At 35.0% G+C, this 23,222-nt stretch overlaps 1 protein-coding gene across 2 annotated transcripts in view; it reads left to right on the plus strand.

Moving 5' to 3' along the window:
- Positions 1-23,222, plus strand: part of LOC101896440 (neurobeachin-like protein 1) — a 147,832-nt gene that overhangs the window by 118,601 nt on the left and 6,009 nt on the right. For both annotated transcript variants that reach the window (XM_005176695.4, XM_011297952.3), the window contains 13 exons: positions 1,131-1,274; positions 3,251-3,523; positions 3,607-3,721; positions 5,643-5,811; positions 5,947-6,071; positions 8,023-8,330; positions 8,398-8,559; positions 8,628-8,746; positions 8,813-9,164; positions 10,739-10,911; positions 10,976-11,268; positions 11,346-11,460; positions 22,711-22,888. In XM_005176695.4, coding sequence (XP_005176752.2) covers positions 1,131-1,274; positions 3,251-3,523; positions 3,607-3,721; positions 5,643-5,811; positions 5,947-6,071; positions 8,023-8,330; positions 8,398-8,559; positions 8,628-8,746; positions 8,813-9,164; positions 10,739-10,911; positions 10,976-11,268; positions 11,346-11,460; positions 22,711-22,888 — 2,526 coding nt within the window. The remainder of the gene's footprint in view (positions 1-1,130; positions 1,275-3,250; positions 3,524-3,606; positions 3,722-5,642; positions 5,812-5,946; positions 6,072-8,022; positions 8,331-8,397; positions 8,560-8,627; positions 8,747-8,812; positions 9,165-10,738; positions 10,912-10,975; positions 11,269-11,345; positions 11,461-22,710; positions 22,889-23,222) is intronic.

Here is a 23,222-nt window from a genome sequence, read left to right on the forward strand (position 1 = left end):
AAAGGTTTATTCACATTTAAATGCTGGAGTGCTAACGATAGCCAACGACAGCTGTCGGGCGAGTGGCTTAGAAATGACAGCAGTCTGAAGTTGGTTGCATCTTTTTCATCTAAAGAAGGGGGTTAGTATTATGAGACCAGATATATGTCAAAGATACGAACTTTATGTGTGGCAATTTATTATTGGTTTTGGCTTAGACTCGTTCTGTCCTGAACACGAGGACCAAATATCCTGGCCAATTCTTACTTAGCTAAAGTTGAAGTTATTCTAGAGTCTAAGTCTGTCTAAATTAGACTCAACTCCGCTGTAATGGTTATAAAGTGTGTAAATTTAATTAAATTAATATTTATATAGATGGATACACATTTCATTACTTTTATACCCTCCACCATACTATGGAGGGTATATTAACTTTGTCATTCCGTTTGTAAGACAGAAAATTGTCTGTGCAGGTCCACGTCTTCGTATAGCCCCCATATAACTGTACCTCCCGATATTTGGTATTTTGATGATTTTAGCGACATTATTCACCAAAATTTTTTCAAATTACGCATTTAGAGTTCGTAATGGAAACTCCAGTCTGTGACAGAAATTGTCTATGCAGGTCCAGGTCTTCGTATAGGCCCTATATACCAGTACCTCCCTATATTCGGTATTTTGACGAGTTTAGGTACAATACTCACCGAAATTGATTGAAATGTCGTATTTGAAGTTCGTAATGGATGCTACAGAATATGACAAAAAATTGTCTACGTAGGTTCCGGTCTTCGCACAGCTCCGATATAACGGTACCTCCATGTATTCTATATTTTGATGATTTTAGCTACATTATTCACCGTTTATTTCAAGTTCCGAATTTGAATTTGATAATGACTTATGACAAATAATGCCTGTGTGGGTCCACGTCGTATAGGCACCAATATAACAGTAATATTCGGTATTTTTATTTAATTTTACCAAAGTTTTTTTCCAGGATTTTATTTCCAAATTCGATCCAAATGGTGGAGAGTATTCAAAGTTCGCCCCGGCCGAACTTACTGCTTTTTAACTTGTTTTATTTATTTATATATTATTATTTTTTTGTGAATTTTTTAGAAAACTAATATTTAACGCAAATTGTTTTATTTCAGAACACCAATAGAAGAATACTGGACTCTATCGAATCATGAAAATGTGGCACGAATGCGTCTAAAATTGGAACCCCAACTGTATCCAAATAAACATGAGAATGCATCAAAGTTGCGCGACAACGCCACAAATCATTACGATGCCAAGTAAGTGAAACATTACAAGAATTAGAGTTTTCAAAATTCCTTGTTATTTATTTCAATATAGTTAATTGTGATTGGCAACAAGTAAAATAGTATCACTCGGGTTTGCCGACAGATGTATACCCCCAGCCCTAAGTTATGATTATTTAAGCTGTTGACCATTTATGGAAGAAGTTCCGAATTCGTATCTGACCTACGACTGATAAAAATATTTCAGCGTGCCACACTTGGACTATATCAACTACTTTATAAAAGATATGTGAAAATTTTTGGAAAACGTGAAATTTTTTCCTGATGTAACAGAAGTATATCATTTTCATACCTCATCTAATACAGATAAAAATATTGGTGTATTCAAAATTTGAAGGAAATAGGACATTTGTAGGGGATGTATCAAACGAAATAGTCCGATCTCTACCATATGTATAACCTATTTTGTGTTGATGGAAATTTTGAGATGTACCAAGTCTGAATGAAATCGGATGTTAGTGTCTCGTTTTATGAGCTTCATTGTTACTCAAATTTTTGACCCTTTGTGGGGGAGGTACCAACAGGAGTAGGAAGTTATATGCCATCTTCACGGCCAATCTTGTGTTAGTAGTAGAGATCCGGATGCTTATTCCGGATTTTATGACAGTTTTTAGATATGCCAAGTCTAAATAGAATCGGATGTTAGTTTCGCGTTTTATGTGCTTAATGGATATTCAAAATTTCGACCCTCAAATTGTTTACCCTTTGTGGGGGAGGTACCAGAAGGAGTGTACCGATATATTCCATCTTTACACCAGACCTTGAATTTTTAAAAATGTTGGGATGTGTGAAATTTTAAGGCAATCGATGATGTAAGAATCACATTTTAAAAAAATTAAAATTATTCAAAATGTTGACCCTTTGTGGAGGGAGGCACTTCATGGAGTGGACCGATATTATCCATTTTTGCAATGTGATTTAAGAGTCCGGTTGTCTTCAAATTTCACACATCCCAATAATTTTGTTGACCCAATGTCTGGTATTAAGGTGGAATACATCGGTACACTCCTTCTGGTACCTCCTCCACAAGGGGTCAAGATCTGTTATAAAGATGGTAGAGATCGGACGACTTCTCCTGGTACCTCCCCCACATAGGGTTCAAAATTTTGAAAAACGCTTAAATAAAGCGAAATTAGCATCCAACTGAGAATTTATATGGAAATTTTGATTCCAGAAAAATTGTATATAAATGTTCGATTTTCTTGTTATTTTGCCCATACCAATATTTTTTCTTTATTATATGAAGTATGAAAATAGAATACAAAATTTTCTAAAAATCATCACATATCTCATAAAAAGTGAAGGAAGTAGTCGATATATTCCAAAACCTGCATTTCGCAATATTTATATCATATTTATTTTGGTCCGATACGAAATGGACAATATTTACCCATTCCTTAGGAACTTACTCCATAGAGGGTCAATAGTTTGAACAATCATAACAGAAGTCAAAACATATTTAAATAATCGAACATTGGCTAAGGGTATACACCTGTCGGCAAAACCGCCAAATACTTTTTTACTTGTTTTTTTTTTCACACTCTAAAATGAACTCTGTTGTAGCAGATTTATACTGTATGAAATATATATTGTGTACAATGCCATATGGTATACATATATTTATGTTACACTTATACTAAGAATTCATCAACATATGCTGTACAGAATTTCCTCTCAGACAACAAATAGTTCGAAGCGCCTTAAAGCGCCTTATGTTATAAAAATACTTTACATTAATGTATAAAAAGTAGTTTTACATATGACTACTGCTTTTTACTGAATATCGAAAATTCTCTCACAACACGTTACCGAGTAGCTATTACAGGAAAAATGTCGAACACATCTAATATTGCCTAATATTGATGGATTTCATTTCAATAAATGTCTGTAATTCGAATTTATTTTATACAAATTTAAAAATTACTAAACCGGTATATTTTTAATTACAGAGAGATGCCAGAATTTGATTCGACAATTAAAAATGTTGTTGTTCGTGATTTTCTCTCGAACGATGAAAACTCTCAACTGGAGGAGGATTTGCGACTCACAATCGAACAACAATCCCAACAGGATAATACCACAGAGAAGCTGGTTATATCACAGGAATGCGAACTGATAACACTGATGACCAAGGTTAAGGGACGCATTGAAGTCAATCAGACAATGTTCACATTTATCGATCTAAGTCCACCGGCTGAAGATGGTTCGAAGCATGATTTCAGGTATGTTATTGCGATTCAAAATGTCGCTTTTTAAATAGTAGCAAACGCAACGACCAACAATATTTCTCTTCTTTCTCTTTTAGATTTTCCATCCAAAAGATACGAGAAGTCCATTTGAGAAAATATAATTTAAGAAGAAGTGCTTTGGAAATCTTTTTAGTGGATCAAACTAGTTACTTTTTGAATTTTACCACAAAGGTAAGTTTTGGCAATATGAATTCAAGGAATTCAATAACAAAATAAATGGGGGCCTATTAATTTGGATTAATTTTCGTCCGTAATCAATATCGTAATCTACTCCAATAATGATCAATAATCTCTTTCTGAGTCGACTTTGAATGTCCATCAGGTCAAATCTATAGGCCGATTAAGATAGAAATTTACACAGGTCATTTGTTTGACACAAGGACTAACCCTATAGAAATAGGAGATAATCGGACAAAATGTATGTATAGCTTCCATATACAGGGTGAGATGAAAAAACTGTAACCAACTTCAGACTGCTGCAGACTGCAGCTCATTATATTGTTTACAAGCGTACAAGAGCATTTTGGTGAGAATTTTCCAGAAAAAAGTTATTCGTGATGGAATTCAAGCGTGATAGTGTGGTTTCTTTATATTTGGCTGGAAAAACACAAGTGCACTCCAGCATTTAAATGTGAATAAATCTTTTGTATCTCGATGGCCGCTCTCCGCCCGTATTAATCGACCGTGGCATCAGAATAAATGCCGAATATTATCGCGAAAATATTCTGAAGGGTGTATTAAAGCCTTGGGCAAGCAAACAATTTGGCTGCAGACCTTGGACATTCCAACAGGACTCAGCACCATCGCACTCAGCACGCGCCACCCAAGAATTGTTACAAAAAGGTTACAAAAAGGTTTCTCGCTTCATTTCCAGCGCACAATGGCCACCAAAATCTCCGGATACCAATCCGTTGGAATATTATGTCTGGAGTATTTTGGAAAGCAAGGTTGGCACTAAAAATACCAAAGTGTCGATTACCTCAAGCATGCGCTTCGCCGGAAATGGCCCAAAATATCCCAGAGCAACATTCGGGTAACGTGTGACGATTTCATTGGCCGTTTGTTTTTTTGCTTTCATTCAATAAAATTAAAAAAAAAGTAAATATTATTGCGTTTGACGTTGTTGCAGTTATTTATCTCATAGCTTCCATATATATCTTCGTGAAAATCTGTTCAGATATAGCTTAATCACCCACATATCGGGTTAATCCGATTTGCTATTTTTGTCGTCCGCAGCGGTAATGTGCACTCCATAACATCAATATTCGGGAAAATATATTAATATAGCTAAAAAGTACCTTCGCAAAATTTTATCGAGATTTGTTCAGATTTGAATATAGCTTCCATGCATATCTTTATCCGATTCGAAGTTTATTGTGCACCAAATGTTTAATATAAGCCTAAATTGAATGCATTATGGTAACAACAACTGAATTCAACCTGGAAGAAATTTTGCAAAATTTGATAAAAAAAAAAAAAAATCGGTTCAGAATAGGTCCCATACAAATGTTTGACCCAAATTTGCATTTAAGTCACTCACACCCTTAAAATGCACTCCACAACAACGATTATATGGTTGTTGAGCATCGCATTAACCGCCAAAAGACAACAGAGGCAATGAAATTATCTTAGCGGGGAACCTGACCTTTCCTCCTTCCAACATCTTTATATGAAAGGAGTGTCTTTGAAAAAATATCTGTGGCTTCCATTCGATTTCAAATTATAAGTGTTTTAATATGATAATTGGTATGATTTGCCTCACATGAATTCGTATAGCTCTACTAAATATGCATAATGGTGTAGAGTATCACAAAGTCGCACGACTTTTGAATTTTCTTGACTGGTTTTAACATTAAATATTATTTTTAAATGAAAATAACAAAAATTGGTTGATAGAAAATCCGCTATTAATTTTTTATTAAAATTTTATTAATTCTTATTTTTTCTCAGAATTCATACTTTTGTTGGCACTCTTTATGTGCGAATATAAGTTTATAACCAACTTAATTGCCATTTAAAATCAAATATTGTATTATACTCTTTTTTCAAATTTCCTTAACCACCATTAACTATTTTTTTCTTTCATTTTCAGACTCGAAATAAAATATTTTCGAAAATTCTTAGTCTGCAACCACCTAATATTCTCTATGGCTCTGGTCGATCACCGGCGGAATTATTAAAACAATCTGGTTTGACCCAAAGATGGGTAAATCGTGAAATATCGAATTTCGAATATCTTATGTATTTGAACACAATAGCAGGTAATTTCAATAAAAATAATTATTCATAATTTATCTTATGTATTTGAATACAATAGCAGGTAATTTTAATAAAAATAATTATTCATAAATTTATTTAAAATCCGAATTTAATTTTATTTCTGTTTCTATTTCCAGGTCGTTCATATAACGATTTAAGTCAATATCCAGTCTTCCCATGGATTTTAGCTGATTATACGAGTGATATTTTAGATTTAACAGATCCAAAATCTTTTAGAGATTTATCGAAGCCTATAGGCGTGGTAAGTATAAGCAAATGTGGCATGTCATAATATCAAATATGAAAAATATGCAGTTCGAGTTTGAAGATGAACCATGTTGGTCCACATTTTGTAAGCTCAGCTATCTGTTATTATAAAACAGCTTATTTACTTTTGAGGTCGACAACCGTGAAAAGACCATTTAAAGTACTGCTGTAGTTCATATCGGTCCGTATGCAGCTGTCGGAAGTCAGTGGTCCATTGTGTTCATACAGAAATTTTATGCAAAAGAAGAAGAAATATTAAACTTATGATAAAGTCGAAAGTACTGCTCAGATGTAGTTTCGACAAGAAGAACTTTGTATATACCATCACAGTAAAATCAATATTGCCGTGAGAGTTTGGACATAACAATGAACGATGCATATTAACCTGACTTTCTGCACTTATGTGCCTTATTACTTGAGGACACATTTGAAGATCCATCCTTTATACCCTACTCCCAGGCTCATTACGCCGTGTGGCTCTCTTCCAGTAGACGGGAAAGTATTTGAGAATTTGAAGTACAAGGATTTGAGTGGTTTGAGAACAGCCTACATTACCAACCATTTCATTTCCAGGCCATTTAAGCATTCATTGTCCTTGACTTTTCCGAAGAGGGTCAGATGTTTAACTTTTATCAAAACAGCAATTTTTGGTCCTCTAAGATATTTGGGCCATCGGTAAAGAGACGAGTATTTTCGGAATTTGTCCGCTCTGTCTCTACTCATTAATTTGTGAATATGGGTAATTATATATGGAAACTATATCCAAATCTGAACCGATCTCTATACAATTTAGCAGAGGTACTTCTATGCTAGATCTGATAGTTAACACCAAATGTCACTGTGGTGGAGAGTATTTTACGGGTGTGAGGGAGTAAAATATAAAATCGGATCAAACATAATTATGGAACCTATAGTATATGTGCCAAATTACATCCAACTTGGCCTAAAATTACACGTTTGCGCACAATAAAAGGCAAATCGGGCGAAGATATATATTGGAGCTATATCTAAATTTTGACCGATTATCTCCAATGTCAATAGGGTTCGTCCTTGGGCAGCTTGGCAGCTGTTGATATAAGTCATTCCTAAAGAACTAAGAAAATATAGTCATTTTCTCTACTCGTAATACAATGCATGACTTGCTGAGTATCCACTAAATAAGACCAGAATACACAAAGTTTGGGTATCCAATAAGACACTCAAGGTCACCAGAGGTCTGCTTTTACCTTATTCAATAATAAGAGCCGATGCTGCATTCATTAATTTGCTTACGTTTGCCACAACAAAGTCATTTACAAAATTTGTCAAAAGCAGTGAACATAGCATTAACCACCGGAAACTAAGCGGAGTACCTCTAGCATTGATTTCCTATACCCCACCATTCCCCCTTCACTATCTTTATGTGAAAGGTTCATCTTTGAAAAAATAGCTGTGGCCTCTAGACCGGTGTTCTCTCAATTCGCTTAATACTTGCTTTCAGTCTAAAGCAGTGAGAATCGCATTAACCGCCAGAAGACAACAGAGACAAGGAAATTATATTAGTGGAATATCTCTAGTATTGATTTCCCCTTCCTCCATCTATTCGCTTAATACTTCCTTTCAGTCTTTCTGATTTAGCTTTATAGCACGTTACACGAACCCTCGTTCACAATCCTCTGCTATATGCATCTCAACATAAGTGAAAAGGCTTGTTGCGAGTTTCCCATAGCATTCCTATTTAAGAGAAGAAACATTCTTCCGCCTATTTACAATTTTATACTGTAATCCTTGAAATTTGTGCGATCGACTTCTATCACTTTTTAATAATTTATTATCGAAAATTCCAAGGTTTCCACTACATTTTTGAACGATATTGACAGTGTCATCGCTTTTATCATGTATTCAATTAAAAAATTTGTTCTCATTGTTTTCCATTTTAATCCTCATGCGAATATTATCTCTTTTAGATAAATCCAAAAAATGAAGATGAAACACGTGCAAAATACGACTCATTTGAAGATCCATCCGGTGCTATACCTAAATTTCATTATGGTACACATTATTCAAATTCTGCTGGAGTTCTACACTATTTATTGCGCGTCGAACCCTTTACATCGTTGCATATTGAATTACAAAGTGGTCGATTTGATGTAGCCGATCGCCAATTTCATTCCATACCACAGACATGGAAACTGCTGATGGACAATCCCAATGATGTGAAGGAATTGATACCGGAATTCTTTTATTTTCCAGAATTTTTGAAAAATATGAATAAGTAAGTTATTGAATAGAATTCATCCACACAGAGGGAAAATTCATTTTATGTTATTAATTTCCCTTAGATTTGATTTGGGTCATTTGCAAATCACCAAGGAAAAAGTTGATGATGTTATACTGCCACCTTGGGCCACAACGCCCGAGGAATTCATAGCCATACATAGAAGAGCCTTGGAATCTGAATATGTTAGTCAAAATCTACATCATTGGATTGATTTGATATTTGGGTAAGAATAGTGAAACTTTGAAGACGGAACAAAACATAAGTATAGTAAACAAATCTCTTTAATATCAGCTACAAACAAAAAGGACCCAAGGCCGTCGAGGCCTTAAATGTATTCTATTATTGTTCTTATGAAGGAGCTGTGGATTTGGATAAGATCACAAATCCCGTGGAAAGAGAAGCTGTTGAAGGTAATTGTTGTGTTTCCACCAGTTTTGTTTCAAAAGTTTACATTTGTGTTTTCCATTTATTTATAGGCATGATAAATAACTTCGGCCAAGTGCCTTCTCAATTGATGCGAGAACCTCATCCACGCCGCCTGTCTCAGGAAGAAACAACTCTTAAACTTCTGAGAGCTGAACTCAAACGTCCAGATATAACACAGTTTTTGGACAAGGTTGTGCAATACTATTGCGAGATTTCAACTCCGAAAGATCCAATTGTCTATTTAAGTCCACCCAGATCACCGCCACGCTCATTTCTTCAATTGAGTCCCGACACCTTGATAAGCATTTCGAAATCATGTATATTGGGTTGTAATTCATGGATGGCGTATGATAAAGATCGAGGTTTTCTATTGGAAATCGACGCAACAACAACAAATCTGAAGTGAGTATAAGACAATTCATATAACCACCTACAACTTATTACAAGATTTGAATAAATTGCCGAAGATGTGTCACATATTATATGTCAAGATTTTGTCTGCTCCTGCAGCCACACCAAGTATTATATATCATATGCATGACGCAAATAATGACTATGTCGATCCAGATTTGCCTGCAGCCTTTATATATTTGGTATATCTCCCATAATTTTTGGTCCCGATTTAATTTAGTTTCAAGATTCTGGATGAATTCCCAATTGAGTTTTTTTTTCTTTTGTAAGTGAACAAGTTAAAAAGTATCAGTCGGTTATGCCGACAGATCTATACCCTCAGCCAATGTTTGATAATTAAATTAAAAGGAATGGGCCAATATCGGACCTACAAAAATATGATATAAATTTTGCGACGTGTCAGGTTTGGACTATATCGACTACTTCCTTCACTTTATATGAGATATGTGATGATTTTAAGAAAATGTTGAAATGTGCGTGATGTTCCAGATATTATCGACCGAAGTATTCCATTTTCGTACTTCATCTAATACAGATAAAAATCTTGGTGTGGGCAAAATTACAAGAAAATCAAACATTTATATCCAATTTTATGGGAAATCTTAAATTCGGTATTCATTTCAGGTTTCTGGTTAAGAGAAATATTTAGATATAGCAAGTTGTAAAGAATCGTTGACTTGTTTCGCAAGTCATGACAGATAAAAGTATTGAAAATTGTGACCCTTTGTGGGTGAGGTACAATCTTTACAACAGATCTAGTATGAGCAAAAATGTTTATATGTGTGAAATTTGTAGAGAGTTGGATACTTACTTCGTTGTTTTCGTTGTTGTTTTTGTAAAAACAACGTTTGTTTATTAGTGGAGAACGATGGTAATGTTTACCAGAGGGTAAGGCAGGGCAGGGTTTCGGAAATCCTCATCAGTTCTCTTGTTTTTTGACTGGGATATTCTCCCCAGAAGTTATTTTAAAAATATTCTATGACAAAAAACCGTTATTTCGATGAGGCACGTTTTGACCGTATCAAGTGGTATATACCCTCTCTAGCCATATTACTGAGGGTATAAAAATCCCGATGAACTCAATTATTGGAAGTTTTGCAGTCAACCGATTTGGATAAATTTAACTTATATTTTAAATTCTTTTTTAGAAATATAACAATGTATGTGGCCTAAGAGGTATAAGATATTGGCGAGATCCCCTCGCGTTATACGAAATTTTTGAGTTTTCAAAATATTGCGCACCATTTGAGTGTTATTAGGTGCCCCAAGCGGACGGATGAATATAACTAGATGCAAAAAAGATTTTATCCATAAAACAATTGCAGGCATAAGACTGATTGTATAATTTTTAAAATTGTTTACCTACCTAAAAAAATAGTTGATTGAAGATTGTTTGCATGATCAAAGAATCAATTCTCCGTTGTTACCAACTTCTGATACGTTTATATGTCAACTTTGATGGATTATCATCAGATTTGTCATTGTTCTAATATTTTCGTTCCTGTACCAAGTAATAATCTTAAGGGAATTTCACATTTGACACATTTTTTCTTTAATACATCTAGAAACCGCAAACGCATCTTTGGCCCCCTACATCCCTCACAAGCATCACATTCCCAAATGTTTGCTGTTAGTACGGATGGCAAACTTCTGTATGCCGGTGGTATATGGGACAACTCTTTGCGTGTTTACAGTATACACAAGGGCAAAGTTGTTGCTTCTGTCACAAGGCATTTGGGTAAGTCGAAGATCTTTGGAATATTACCATTTTAGCAAAAAAATTATATTCTACTTATTTTCAGACATAATCACCTGTTTGGCTTTGGATAATTGTGGTTCTTATTTGGTGACCGGGTCACGTGATTGCACCTGTATTATTTGGAGCATACAAAATTCACATTCTAGCTCTGGTCCAGCCACTTCAAACATACCCGTACATGCTCTTACTAGTCAAACAAATCTACAGTCAATTATACAACTTAATACACAAAATAGTTTTTCACCTAAACCCTTGACAACACTGTATGGTCACGATGACTCGATATCGAGTGTAGCTATTTACACAGAACTGGATATGGTGGTTTCGGGATCTTTGGTAAGTGGAAATATATATATAAATATGTCGATATTTTTCGTCAGGTATTGTTATGGGTTACTTTTCAATTTTTTTAGGATGGCACCGTTAATGTTTACACCATACAAGATGGACAATTTTTACGCACATTAAAACCAATTGGTTGTACTGAGTTTTGTGTACAAATTTCATATGTGACCATTTCTTATCATGGTAAGTAAATATATGACATGACCCAGAGCCAGCAAGGATCCTCCAATTTTACAAATATAAAAAATTGTATATTTTTTTCGTACCGAAAGGCACATATATTTTTTTTATTGAAAAATATTATTACTCATTGATTCTGCCTCAAAGTATGCTACATTTTTATGTGCAATAATAGTTTTGTTTTTATGTCATGATAGAAAAATTTATATTATGGGATATTTTTAAATGTATCATGGGATATTTTTTCCATCCTCCACATTAAGGAGCGTTAATTATTAGTCTACTGAAAATAATGATTTTGCATCTTAAGGTTAAATTCCATGGTGATTCCAACCGATTTCTTTACGTCACGTTTCAAAATTCTCAAAATTCATGCAAATTTTAATGGTCTCCCTTAGATAAAATCCCTTTCATTTTTTTAATAAACGGATAATACGAGTATGTAGTAAATAGCGAATGTGCATATTTTTATTTTTCGCAATTAATTCTGCTTTTGAACGGGGCATTCCCAAAAACGGAACTTGGTAATAAAAGTAGAGCACCATTCATCGATACTACAAGGTTTGATGTGTGACAAAATTAATTCATTACAATACCAAATAAATTTTTTTTTTTGATCTTATCTTGGCCGTATACGAAATTAAAATTGCAATGGTGTAGAAGCGAACTTGTGCCTTTAAAGATCTGTCGGGACTGCTTTATTACAACCCAAATTGGCTTTGGATGCTCATGATTATACTCTCAGCCATATGGCAACAGAGGGTATATATCACTTGATACGGCCAAAACGTGCCTCATCCAAATAACGGTTTTGACCCTAGGTCTCAAAGGGCCACAATTTCCAATATTTCCAATATTTTTATAACTTGCGAAACAAAATGGCCAGGCCTTTCTCTTTACCAAAAATCTCTAAATTTATGATTTTGTATAGTGGAATATTTTTGTTCAATATTTTTATCTGTATTAGATGTCCTCTATATGTGGTACCTCACACATATTTCCAAAAATTTGCACATGTTTTATATAAAGGTCAGATGCGAATTGGACAATATTGGCCAACTTATTCGGAATCTTCTCCATAAAAGCGTCAACAATCTCTCAGCAAAATCGACTAAAACTTTTAAACTTGTCTTGATGTTTTTGTCTTGTAGGAAAGGATGATTTTGTTTAGGAGAAGTACGCGTCACCTCTACAACCATAGTAAAATTAAAAAAAAATTCTCTAAAAAATAAACGATCAATATTCTAATGAAAATCGTCGCTTCAAAAGAATATACATCTATGTCGGAAACGGCATCAAATTTTAGAATAAGTTTTGATTTGTTCGAATTGGTCACGAATTATGGCCTTCAAACGGCCAATGAAACCGTCAAACGCTGCCCGAATGTTCCTCTGCGGTATTTTGGCCCATTCCCGGTGAAGCGCTTGCTTGAGATGATCGATACTTTGGTATTTTTTAGTGCCAACCTTGCTTTCCAAAATACTCCAGACACAATAGTAAAACGGATTGGAATCCGGAGATTTTGGTGGCCATTATGCGCTAGAAATGAAGCGAGAAAGCTCATTTTGTAACCAATCTTGGATGGCGCGTGCTGAGTGCGATGGTGCCGAGTCCTGTTGCAATGTCCAAGGTCTGCGGCCAAAATGTTTGCGTGCCCAGGGCTTTAATACACCCTCCAGAATATTTTCGCGATAATATTCGGCATTTATTCTGCTGCCACGGTCGATCAATACGAGCGGAGAGCGACCATCGGCTGTTATGGTGGCCCACACAATAACCATGGCCGGCGCTATAGTTCTGGTTGCCAACCGAAGGTGCACATTTTCAGCTGACCTCTTTGGCAAGTAAACACGATCATTTTGTTTGTTTACAAACTGCTGGACAACGAATGTTTTCTCATTGGAGAAAATCAAATTCGGCAGTTTACCACTTTCGGCCAAGCGAACCAACTCTTTAGCTCTTTTGAGTCTATTTTCTTTCTGTTGCGGTGTAAGTTCTTGCACTTTTCAATGGCTTTACCCCGAGCTCATTTTTCAATATTTGCCGAATGGAATATTTTGATATCTTCAGCTCACGAGCCATTTTTCGGCCCCTGCGATTTATTCGAATTTAAATGCTGGAGTGCTCCAGCCAAATATAAAGAAATCACACTATCACTCTTGAATTTCATCACGAATAACTTTTTTCTCGAAAATTGGTGAGAACCAAAATGCTTTTGTACGCTTGTAAACAATATAATGAGCTGTCATTGAAATAATTTTAACAGCTGTCGGACGAGTGTCCTCGAAATGACAGCAGTCTGAAGTTGGTTGCAGTTTTTCATCTCACCCTGTATAACGTTACCCACCGATATTCGGTATTTTGATAATATAAAATAAATATAATCATAAATAGAAAAATGTTTTCTTTACCCATTCTTTTAATATCGAGGGTATTAAATGTTCGGCCTGGCCGAATTTAATGCTTTTTTTTTTTTTTTTTTTTAAATTACTGATGTATGGATGGTATTCAAGGTTTGGCCCGGCCGAACTAACAGTTGTTTTACTTGTTTTTAAACTCTACCTTCAAATATATCCTCGTAATTATTGAAAAAATAATTGAGTTATGTCACACAGTGTTATTTTCAAAATTTGGGCCGTTTGTGGGAAATTTTCTCGAAAGATGTAATAAGTATTTCATATACATACAACATCGAATATTGGTTGAAATGTGTGGCAAATTGTTTTTCTATAATAGCTACATTTTTGTGTTCCTGAAAATGTTTCGAAAATAACTGATGTGTCAAAACATAAACAAAGAAATTTAGAATTCTGATTCACAGACCTGCGTTAATTCCTTTTTATCGACCCACAAAAATCTTCCCACGAGTCACACTTAACTTGTGGCCCTTCACAAGTATCAAAGTTAAAAAAAATACCTTCACAAAAAAGAAAATCAAAATAGAAGACAGGTGACTTTATGAAACACAATTCGATGATTATATTGCCGTTCCATGAGTGCTATAGATTACACATTTATAATCTTATCTCCCCCCTTGACGTCATTCGAAATAATTAATTATTTGCATATGCAGGCGTTTCTTTTCTGATGTGAAATGACTCGGTGCATTCCATGCTGCAATTTAATGTGGTACAGTGATAATGAAGTCGAATCCATATAATTTTATTGCAGCTGTTTAATTTATTGATAATTTTTGGTTTGAAACCATTTTATTTTATTGCCATCATCGAGTTATGATAGCTCCACTTACGACGCAGTTTACGTTACGTTTCGCCTTTTTTTTCTTCAATCATTTCTGACAGTCTTGATGATAAGAGCGGACATTTATGATTTCTTAATGAACCGTGATTTCTCAATCTGAACTGTAATGTGAATCGAATCGAATATTCTTGCAGTGAATTATCAAACATCAACCTTACACCGCAAAGTACGTTGATGATCGCGTGAGGATTTTTGTCTTCAAATAAAGCGACGGAGAGAAGGAGGGGGGTTTTTTATTTCTTTGTGATGGGCAATAAAATCAAAGTTATTTCAAACATACAGAATAAGAAAATTAATCAATTTTAGATTTAGTTGTGTGCGTTTTTGTGTTTGTAGAGGTTGGTCTTTCGCCTTATCTTGTGACAAACAATGATCGATGACTGCTGCTGGCTGGGTGGGTTGAATGAATGAGCGGCTCCCTGTTTTACATGACATACTTTGTCGATGTGTTGGTTTCTTTTGTTCTAAACGCCAACAACACCAACTGTGGTTATCAATTTTGGTGCAAAAGTCTCGTGTCTCCGACAGAGTACACTAGCTCCATCACGATTTCCTTTTACACTACTTGAACGATGACAAGGGTAGATTATAAATACTTAACGCGATATCGCAACACCACCTGTCCATCAGCCACTTCCTCACGATTACGATTACGATTTCAATTTCAAAATTGTAATCTACAATAACCGGTGTCCAATTTTATGCTTTGGCAGCAGTGTTTCTAGCTTCTTAGGCTTTTCCAATTAATTAGTCTTTCTATGAGTGAGTCGGCCACCTTTGTTTTGCGCATTTGGCAATTGCGTGCTAATTTTCTATTGAGATTCACATCAACATAAGTCGAAATAAATAGAATATCGTTGTGAAATCACTATTTCCAAGAATCGCCTATGCCTTGTGCAAAAAAATGTCGTCTATGTTGTGAAATATGCCACGCAATTTTAACACTGGCGATATGATATTAAAAAATATATAGTTTTCACATGGTCAACCCGTCGAAACGGTGATAAATCTATATGATTTATTTTTAAGACGTTTTTTAGACTTTGAGTTTGTTCTTTGGAAAATACCCTGCGATTATGTAACGTTTTTTAGAAAACACCTGTTCTATCAATTGCGCGAGGCGATGACAAATATATGGACTTAAGCAAAGCATTCGCTAAAACCCCACTCTCAAACTTTTTGAGATGTAATAAATATATATGTATAATATAAAGAGATGAATCGTGGGACAACTGTCCCCCGAAAATTAATCAAAATCACTCATTCAGCCACATCATGAATATCCCATGGAATTCTATTCCATTCGGAAACATATTTCTCGATACATGTTTTCTCCAATCATGAATAATTGGATGATTGCATCAAAACAGCTGGTGGGTCAATGAATTGTCAAATGTTTTTTAATGTTTCAAATTTTGAATGAAGTATTATTAATATTTGCTAAAGTTAATAAAAACAAGTAAAAAGCTGTAAATTCGGCCGGACCGAACTCTCTCTTGAATCTTAAAAATACCGAATGTAGCCGTTATATTAGGGTCTATACGGCGACGTGGACCTGCATAGACAATTTTTGTCATAAGTTTTGTTTTTCAAAATTTTGAACCCTATGTGGGGGTACCAGAATAAATGGTCCGATCTCTACCATTTTTATAACAAATCTTGTGTTGATAAAAATTGAGAATTGATTGAGATGTGCCAAGTCTGAATGGAATCGGATGTTAATTTCGTGTTTTATGAGCTTCATTGATATTCAAAATTTTGACCCTTTGTGGGGGAGGTACCAGAAGGGGTAAACCGATATATCCCATCTTCACAGCAGATCTTCAGTTAGAGTAAATAATGGGATGTGTGAAATATGAAGAGAACCGAATGCTTATTTCGTGTTTTATAATCGTTTTGGTTATTCAAAACTTTGACCCTTTGTGGGGCAGGTACCAAAAGAAATTGTTCAAACTCTACCATTTTTATAACAGATTTTGTATTGATGGAAATATTGAGATGTGCCCAGTCTGAATGAAATCGGATGTTAATTCGTGTTTTATGAGCTTCATGAATATTTTAAATTTTGACCCTTTGTGAGGAAGGTACTTGATGGAGTGGACCAATATTGGCCATTTTCGAACTTGACTTAACACTAATGCAAATACTATTATTTGCAAAGTTGGGGCAAAATCGGACTATCCTTTCCCTTTCTGTGCAGTAAATTATTTTCTCTGTGCATTTTGAAGATAATCGGACACTTACATCACATTTTACATCAAAATTTTTCCCTTTGTGGGGAGTTACTGGTGGAATGGACCGATATTCTCAATTTTCGCACCTGCTGTAGCACTGATGCAAATATTAGGGTTTGCAAAGTAAGAGCAAAATCGGATTATCCTTTCTGTTTCTGTGCACTATATTATTTTCTTTGAAAATGTTGACATTTTGAAAATGTTGATGTTTTGGCCGTATCAAATGATATGTACCCTCTCTAGAAGGTATAAAAATATTAAGTTCTAACAACACGAACTTTTAATACGCTCCACCATTGGGTAAAGAAAATATTTTTATATAAAAGTATCTGAATTCAAACGTGTTCCATTTTGAACTACAAATACCAGTAAGACCGTTTGGATATTGCTGTTAAACTTTTCAAAAAACCATAAAGTGGGTGAGGCCGTTATATGGGGGCCATACCAAAACGGTAACAATTTTATAGTTCAAGGATTGTAATCTACCAAATCATCTTAAATAGCAAATTTGAAACAATTTCGTGACTAGGATTATAAAAATGCAGAATATCAGTGTATATCGTTAGCGCTATAGGAAAACGTGGACCTAAATCTTCAATGTTCTGCCACCGGAGCTAGAACTCATTATGAACTACAAATACCAATTTTTAGACAAATATGTGGAAAAATGTGGCAATAATCATCAAAATTCCGAATATCGGGAGGTACCGTTATAACGGGGACTATACAAAAACGTGGACCTATACATACAATGTTCCGCCTCCGGAAATAGAACCCATTATGACCTACAAATACCAAAATGTGGCAAAAATCATCGATATACCGAATATCGGAGTTACCCCGTTTAATTGACTTAGAATTTTATCATCATGAATGATCAGGAATATATATACTTTATGGCGTTTACGATGAATATTTAGGGATGTTATCAACGGAATGACAAAGTTAATATACAATTCTTGGAGGTAAATGGCAAAACTAGTAGATTCTTGCAGGTACTGGAACAGAGCATCCACATTTTGAAATATAAATGCTTTGTATACAATGTTGCGGCCACTTGACAGTCTACAAAATACATAGCCATAGACAGCATTCGCATATTGGTCAGTATGTCTGTCTACTAATTAATTATACCCCGCCTCCTTGTATTTATTCGCACAATATATATTTAAGAGACAGGCATAATTCCTAAAATATATGTTTCAATAAATTACGAGCAAAACTTAACACCCACCCATCACAAATGTCTACCAGCAGACTACGCCGAATGTAGAACTCTGACTAGACACCGGACGGACAGCTGATGATGGTGGTGGTTGGTGGTGTTAAAATGACGCAGTGACGCCACTAAATTGATTTTCCTAAAACTTTTGCGTGTTTTTTTTTTTTCAAATTTCCAGTCATAAGTTTTCTTAGGAAGAGTCAATAAAGCATTGTGATTTGCTTCAACGAAAAAGAAAAAATGTTGTCAGTTTTATTTTCACATTATTTGTCACAGACAATTAGACAAGGGCCGGCAGTCTTTTTTTAAAAATTAATCTTTTTAAGTATCGGGGATTTGGGTTAATTGGCAATGGGTTTTGTTGAATATTTAATTTTTAATGATTAATGGACTTTCTATGATTCACAATATATGTGTGTTTCATACTTTGCTCGGGGATTTAGGGGAGAATTTCGCTGCTGGCCAGACATACTCGTAATCGTCGAGAAGGTGGTTTTTAAATATGTCATTAAGCCTTTATCTGCAGTCCTATTTTGTCAATCGGGAATGCCACGGGAAACTCAAAATAGTCGGTCTTATACGAAGTCATCAACTATCACATTAAGAAAACTCCATTGGAATTATCCATGTCTGATTTAATATCTTTACCTCAAAATGGTGCTACTGTGTTATTATTCCAAGTCCAACGGTCGTAATTCATAGAACAAAAACAAATTTTCTAATCAGTTTTTATTGGCGATTTATGAAGACAATGTGCTTTTGAGTGGAAATTTTGACAATTTCGCGAACTTTTAATAACAGTTAACATTTGGACATTCTTGAAATACATTCTTTGCAGTTTTTTTTTATTTGATGATTGTGCGATAAAATACCAAAACAATGCAGTAATTTTTATAAGACCATAATTCATTAAAATGTCTTAAAATTAATTTATGTTGTATTTGACCATTTAACAAGTAAAAAACCAGTAAAGGAAGTCTTAAAGTCGGGCGGGGCCGACTTTATGATACCCTACACCACTTTGCTAATTTAGTAGAGCTCCATATAACAATTAAAAGTTTTTATGGGAGAATTCAATCATACACGTTATGATTATAATTATAATTTAAAGTTCAAAAGACTAAATATGCCGAAGCATTTGTATCTTTTAAATTCTGACTTGCATTGTCCATTTGATATATATGGGAGCTATATCCAAATCTGAACCGATCTTGATAAAATTTGGCAAAGATATTTCTGAGCTGTATTTGATATATTTCCCTGAATATCGTTGTTACGGAGTGCATATTACGGCTGTGGGTAACAAATATAACAAATCGGATGAACAATATATATGGGAGCTATAGCTATATCTGAACCGATCTTCACCAAATTTGATATACTAGCTTCTAGACTCAAATCGGTCGTAAGTGCCAAATTTCAAACTATTTGGGCAAATATTAGACGTTTGGTGCACAATAAAAGGTAAATCGGACGAAGTTATATATGGGAGATACATCCAAATATGAACCGATCTCGATAAAATTTCGCAAAGGTATTCTAAGCTGATATGTTTGCCCAAATAGAGTGCATATAACGGCTGCGGAGGACTAAAATAACGAATCGGATGAACAATATATATGGGAGCTATAGCTATATCTGATCGATCAAATTTGGCATACTTATTTTCAGGCCTAATTTGGTTGTATGTGCAAAATTCCATATTATTCGGGCTGATATTACACGTTTGGTGCACAATAAAAGGCAAATCGGACGAAGATATATATGGGAGCTATATCTAAAATTTTACCGATTATCTCCAATTTCAATTGGGTTCGTCCTTGGGCCAAACAAATGATTTGTGCAAAATTTCAGCTGGATCGGGTAATAAATGCGAACTGTACTTTGTTCACAAGAATACATGGACAGACGGACGGACGGACATGCATAAATCGATTCAGAGTATGATGCTATGCAGATCATAAAAAGTAACTATGGGTCTATCTCGCTTCCTTTTGTCTGTTACAAACAAATGCACAAAGACATAATACCCTGACCACCTTGTGATGTAGAGTAAGTTCGGTCGGGCCAAAGTTTGGAACGAATTTGAAATTTTTCAAAAAAATAAAATACGTTAAAAATTCTGTTAAAATCTTAAAAATACCGAACATAGATGTTATATTGGGGTCTATATCAAGACGTGGACCTGCAAAGGCAACTTTTGTCATAAGCCATTACAATATTCAAATACAAAACTTGAAAAAAATGCCGGTGAACAATGTAGCTATAATCATCAGACATGGACCTGCATAGACAATTTTCTGGCATAGACTGTAGTACCCCTTACGAACTCTAATTACGAATTTTGAAACAACTCCTGCGAAAAATGTCGCTAAAATCATCAAAATACCGAATATTGGGAGGTACCGTTACATCGGGGCTGTACGAAGTCCTGTCACAGGCCTATAGTACAGTACCTATTAGAAACTTCAAATACGACATTTCAAACAATTTCGGTGAATATTTTACCTGAAATCGTCAAAATACTGAATATAGAAAGGTACAGATATACCTATACAAAGACCAGTAGCTGCATAGACAATTTTTTGCCAAAGGCTTTAGTACCCATTACGAATTCTAAATGCGAAATTTGAAACAACTCCGTTGAATAATGTCTCTAAAATCGTCAAAATATCGAAAATCGAGGGGTACCGTTGTATGTGGGCTATACGATATCTTGGTCCTATATAGACATTTCTCTTCCAGGGGATTTTTTTCTCTTTTGTGGATTTTCAGACAATTCCATTGAAAAATGAAGCTAAAATTATCAAAATACTGAATATAGGAAGGTATGGTTATATGGGGGATATGCGATATCGTGGACCTATATAGACAAGATTCTCTCAGAGTGTAAAGTACTCAAAAGGAACTCCTTTTGTGAATTTTCAGACAATTTCATTGAAAAATGAAATGACTACAATGATCAAAATACCGAATATCGGGAGGTACCGTTTTATGGGGGCTACACGATATCGTAGACCAATATAGCCCACCTTCGAACTTAAGCTGCCTGCAGGCAAAATACTGTTCAGTGCAAAATTTTAGCTTCTTATCTTTACTCGTTTTGAGTATACAGTATCGATCTAGAGTATACAGGGTGAGATAAAAAACTGCAACAAAGTCAAACGTCATAACTTTTACATTTTTTTTAAATTCTATTGAATGAAAGCAAAAAAGTGGAAAAAGCATGAATTTTTAAAATACCTTTAGATTTTTTTCGAATTTGGCACGAATTGTGAGCTTCAAACGGCCAATGAAACCGTCACATGCTGACCGAATGTTACTCTGCGGTATTTTGGCCCATTCTCGGCGTAGCGCTTGCTTGAGGTGATCGATACTTTGGTATTTTTTAGTGCCAACCTTTCTTCTCAAAATACTCCAGACACAATAGTCCAACGGATATATATCCGGAGATTCTGGTGGCCATTGTACGCTGGAATTGAAGCGAGAAAGCTCATTTTGTTTCTGTTCTTGGGTGGCACGTGCTAAGTGCGATGGTGCTGAGTCATGTTGGAATGTTCAAAGTCTGCGACCAAAATGTTTATATGCCCAAGGCTTTAAAACACCCTCCAGAATATTTTCGCATTTATTCTGATGCCACGGTCGATTAATACGAGCGGAGAGCGACCATCGGCTGTTATGGCGGCTCACACCATCACCATGGCCGGCGCTTGAGTTCTGGTGGCCAACCGAAGGTGCACATTTTCAGCTGACCTCTTTGTCAAGTAAACGCCAACCAAACTGCTAGACAACGAATGTTTTCGACCCAGCGAAGCATCTCTTTAGCTCTTTTGAGTCTTTTTTTTTCAGTTGCGGTGTAAGTTCCTGCACTTCTTGGAATTTCAAGGGCTTTAACACGAGCGCATTTTTCAATATTTGCCGAATGGAATATTGCGATATGTTCAGCTCACGAACCATTTTTGGGCCACTGCGACGCGGGTTTCGATCAAGTCGCTTCTTTACTTTTCCATATCTGCTGTTGCTGTTTTCTTCCGTCCACTTCCTTGAAGTCGGGCTACGTTAAAAGTATAACGGTAACGAGCGATGGTACGAAACACAAAAGACTTATTCAAATTTAAATGCTGGAGTGCTCTAACGGTAGCCACTTGAGGTTTTCCAGCCAAATATAAAGAAATCACACTATCTCGCTTGAATTCCATCACGAATAACTGATGGAAAATTCTCACCAAAATGATTTTCTACAATATAATGAGCAAACAGTGGAATAATTATAAAATTTTATAATTATTATATATATATATATATATATATATATATATATATATATATATATATATATATTTTTTTTTTTTTTTTTTTTTTTTTTTTTGTAAGTGGTATTGTCTTTTTTATTGTCGGCCCCTTTCGCGTTTATCCTTTTATTAGTTGAGAAATTAATCTCATAATTTATTAATGCTTTTCCAAAGCCCGATTTTTGTGGCACCACCATGAAATACTTATTTTATTAAAATAACATTTGTAACTTTTTCCTTTTAGGTCACATTGCATTTAGTGCATTGGACGATGCTTCTCATTCGGTTCATGTTTATAGCATTAATGGAACGAGTTTGGGCTCCAAATACGTTTCGGGCCGAGTTACAGGATTGGCGACCGCCTCCGATTATTTGGTAGTCGCTGACGATGCTGGAGATATAACATTGAGTCGTTTGCATGGGTAAGTGTTTATTTTTAAGTTAAAATATTTGTTTTATTTAATAATGATTTTTTAATTTATAAAAACTATGGGGAATTACTACCTAAAACTCGTTTTTATGAAGTTCAAAACTACCAATTCCTGGTTTTATTTAGAGAAACTTTGGGTCATATTGCTTCTGAGGGTATATATCCTTTGATACGGCCAAAAGTCACATAATTCTGGTACCTTCCTCACGAACGGCCCAAATTTTAAAACAATCGTGTCTCTGATAATATGAAAAATAAATCACCAATTTTCACAAACTTTGTATTTTCCAAAATTTTTTACCGACGCCAGATCTATACCGAAAATT

This window comes from Musca domestica, unplaced genomic scaffold (genome assembly GCF_030504385.1).
Source record: "Musca domestica strain aabys unplaced genomic scaffold, Musca_domestica.polishedcontigs.V.1.1 29, whole genome shotgun sequence".
Taxonomy (NCBI): Eukaryota; Metazoa; Arthropoda; class Insecta; order Diptera; family Muscidae; genus Musca; species Musca domestica.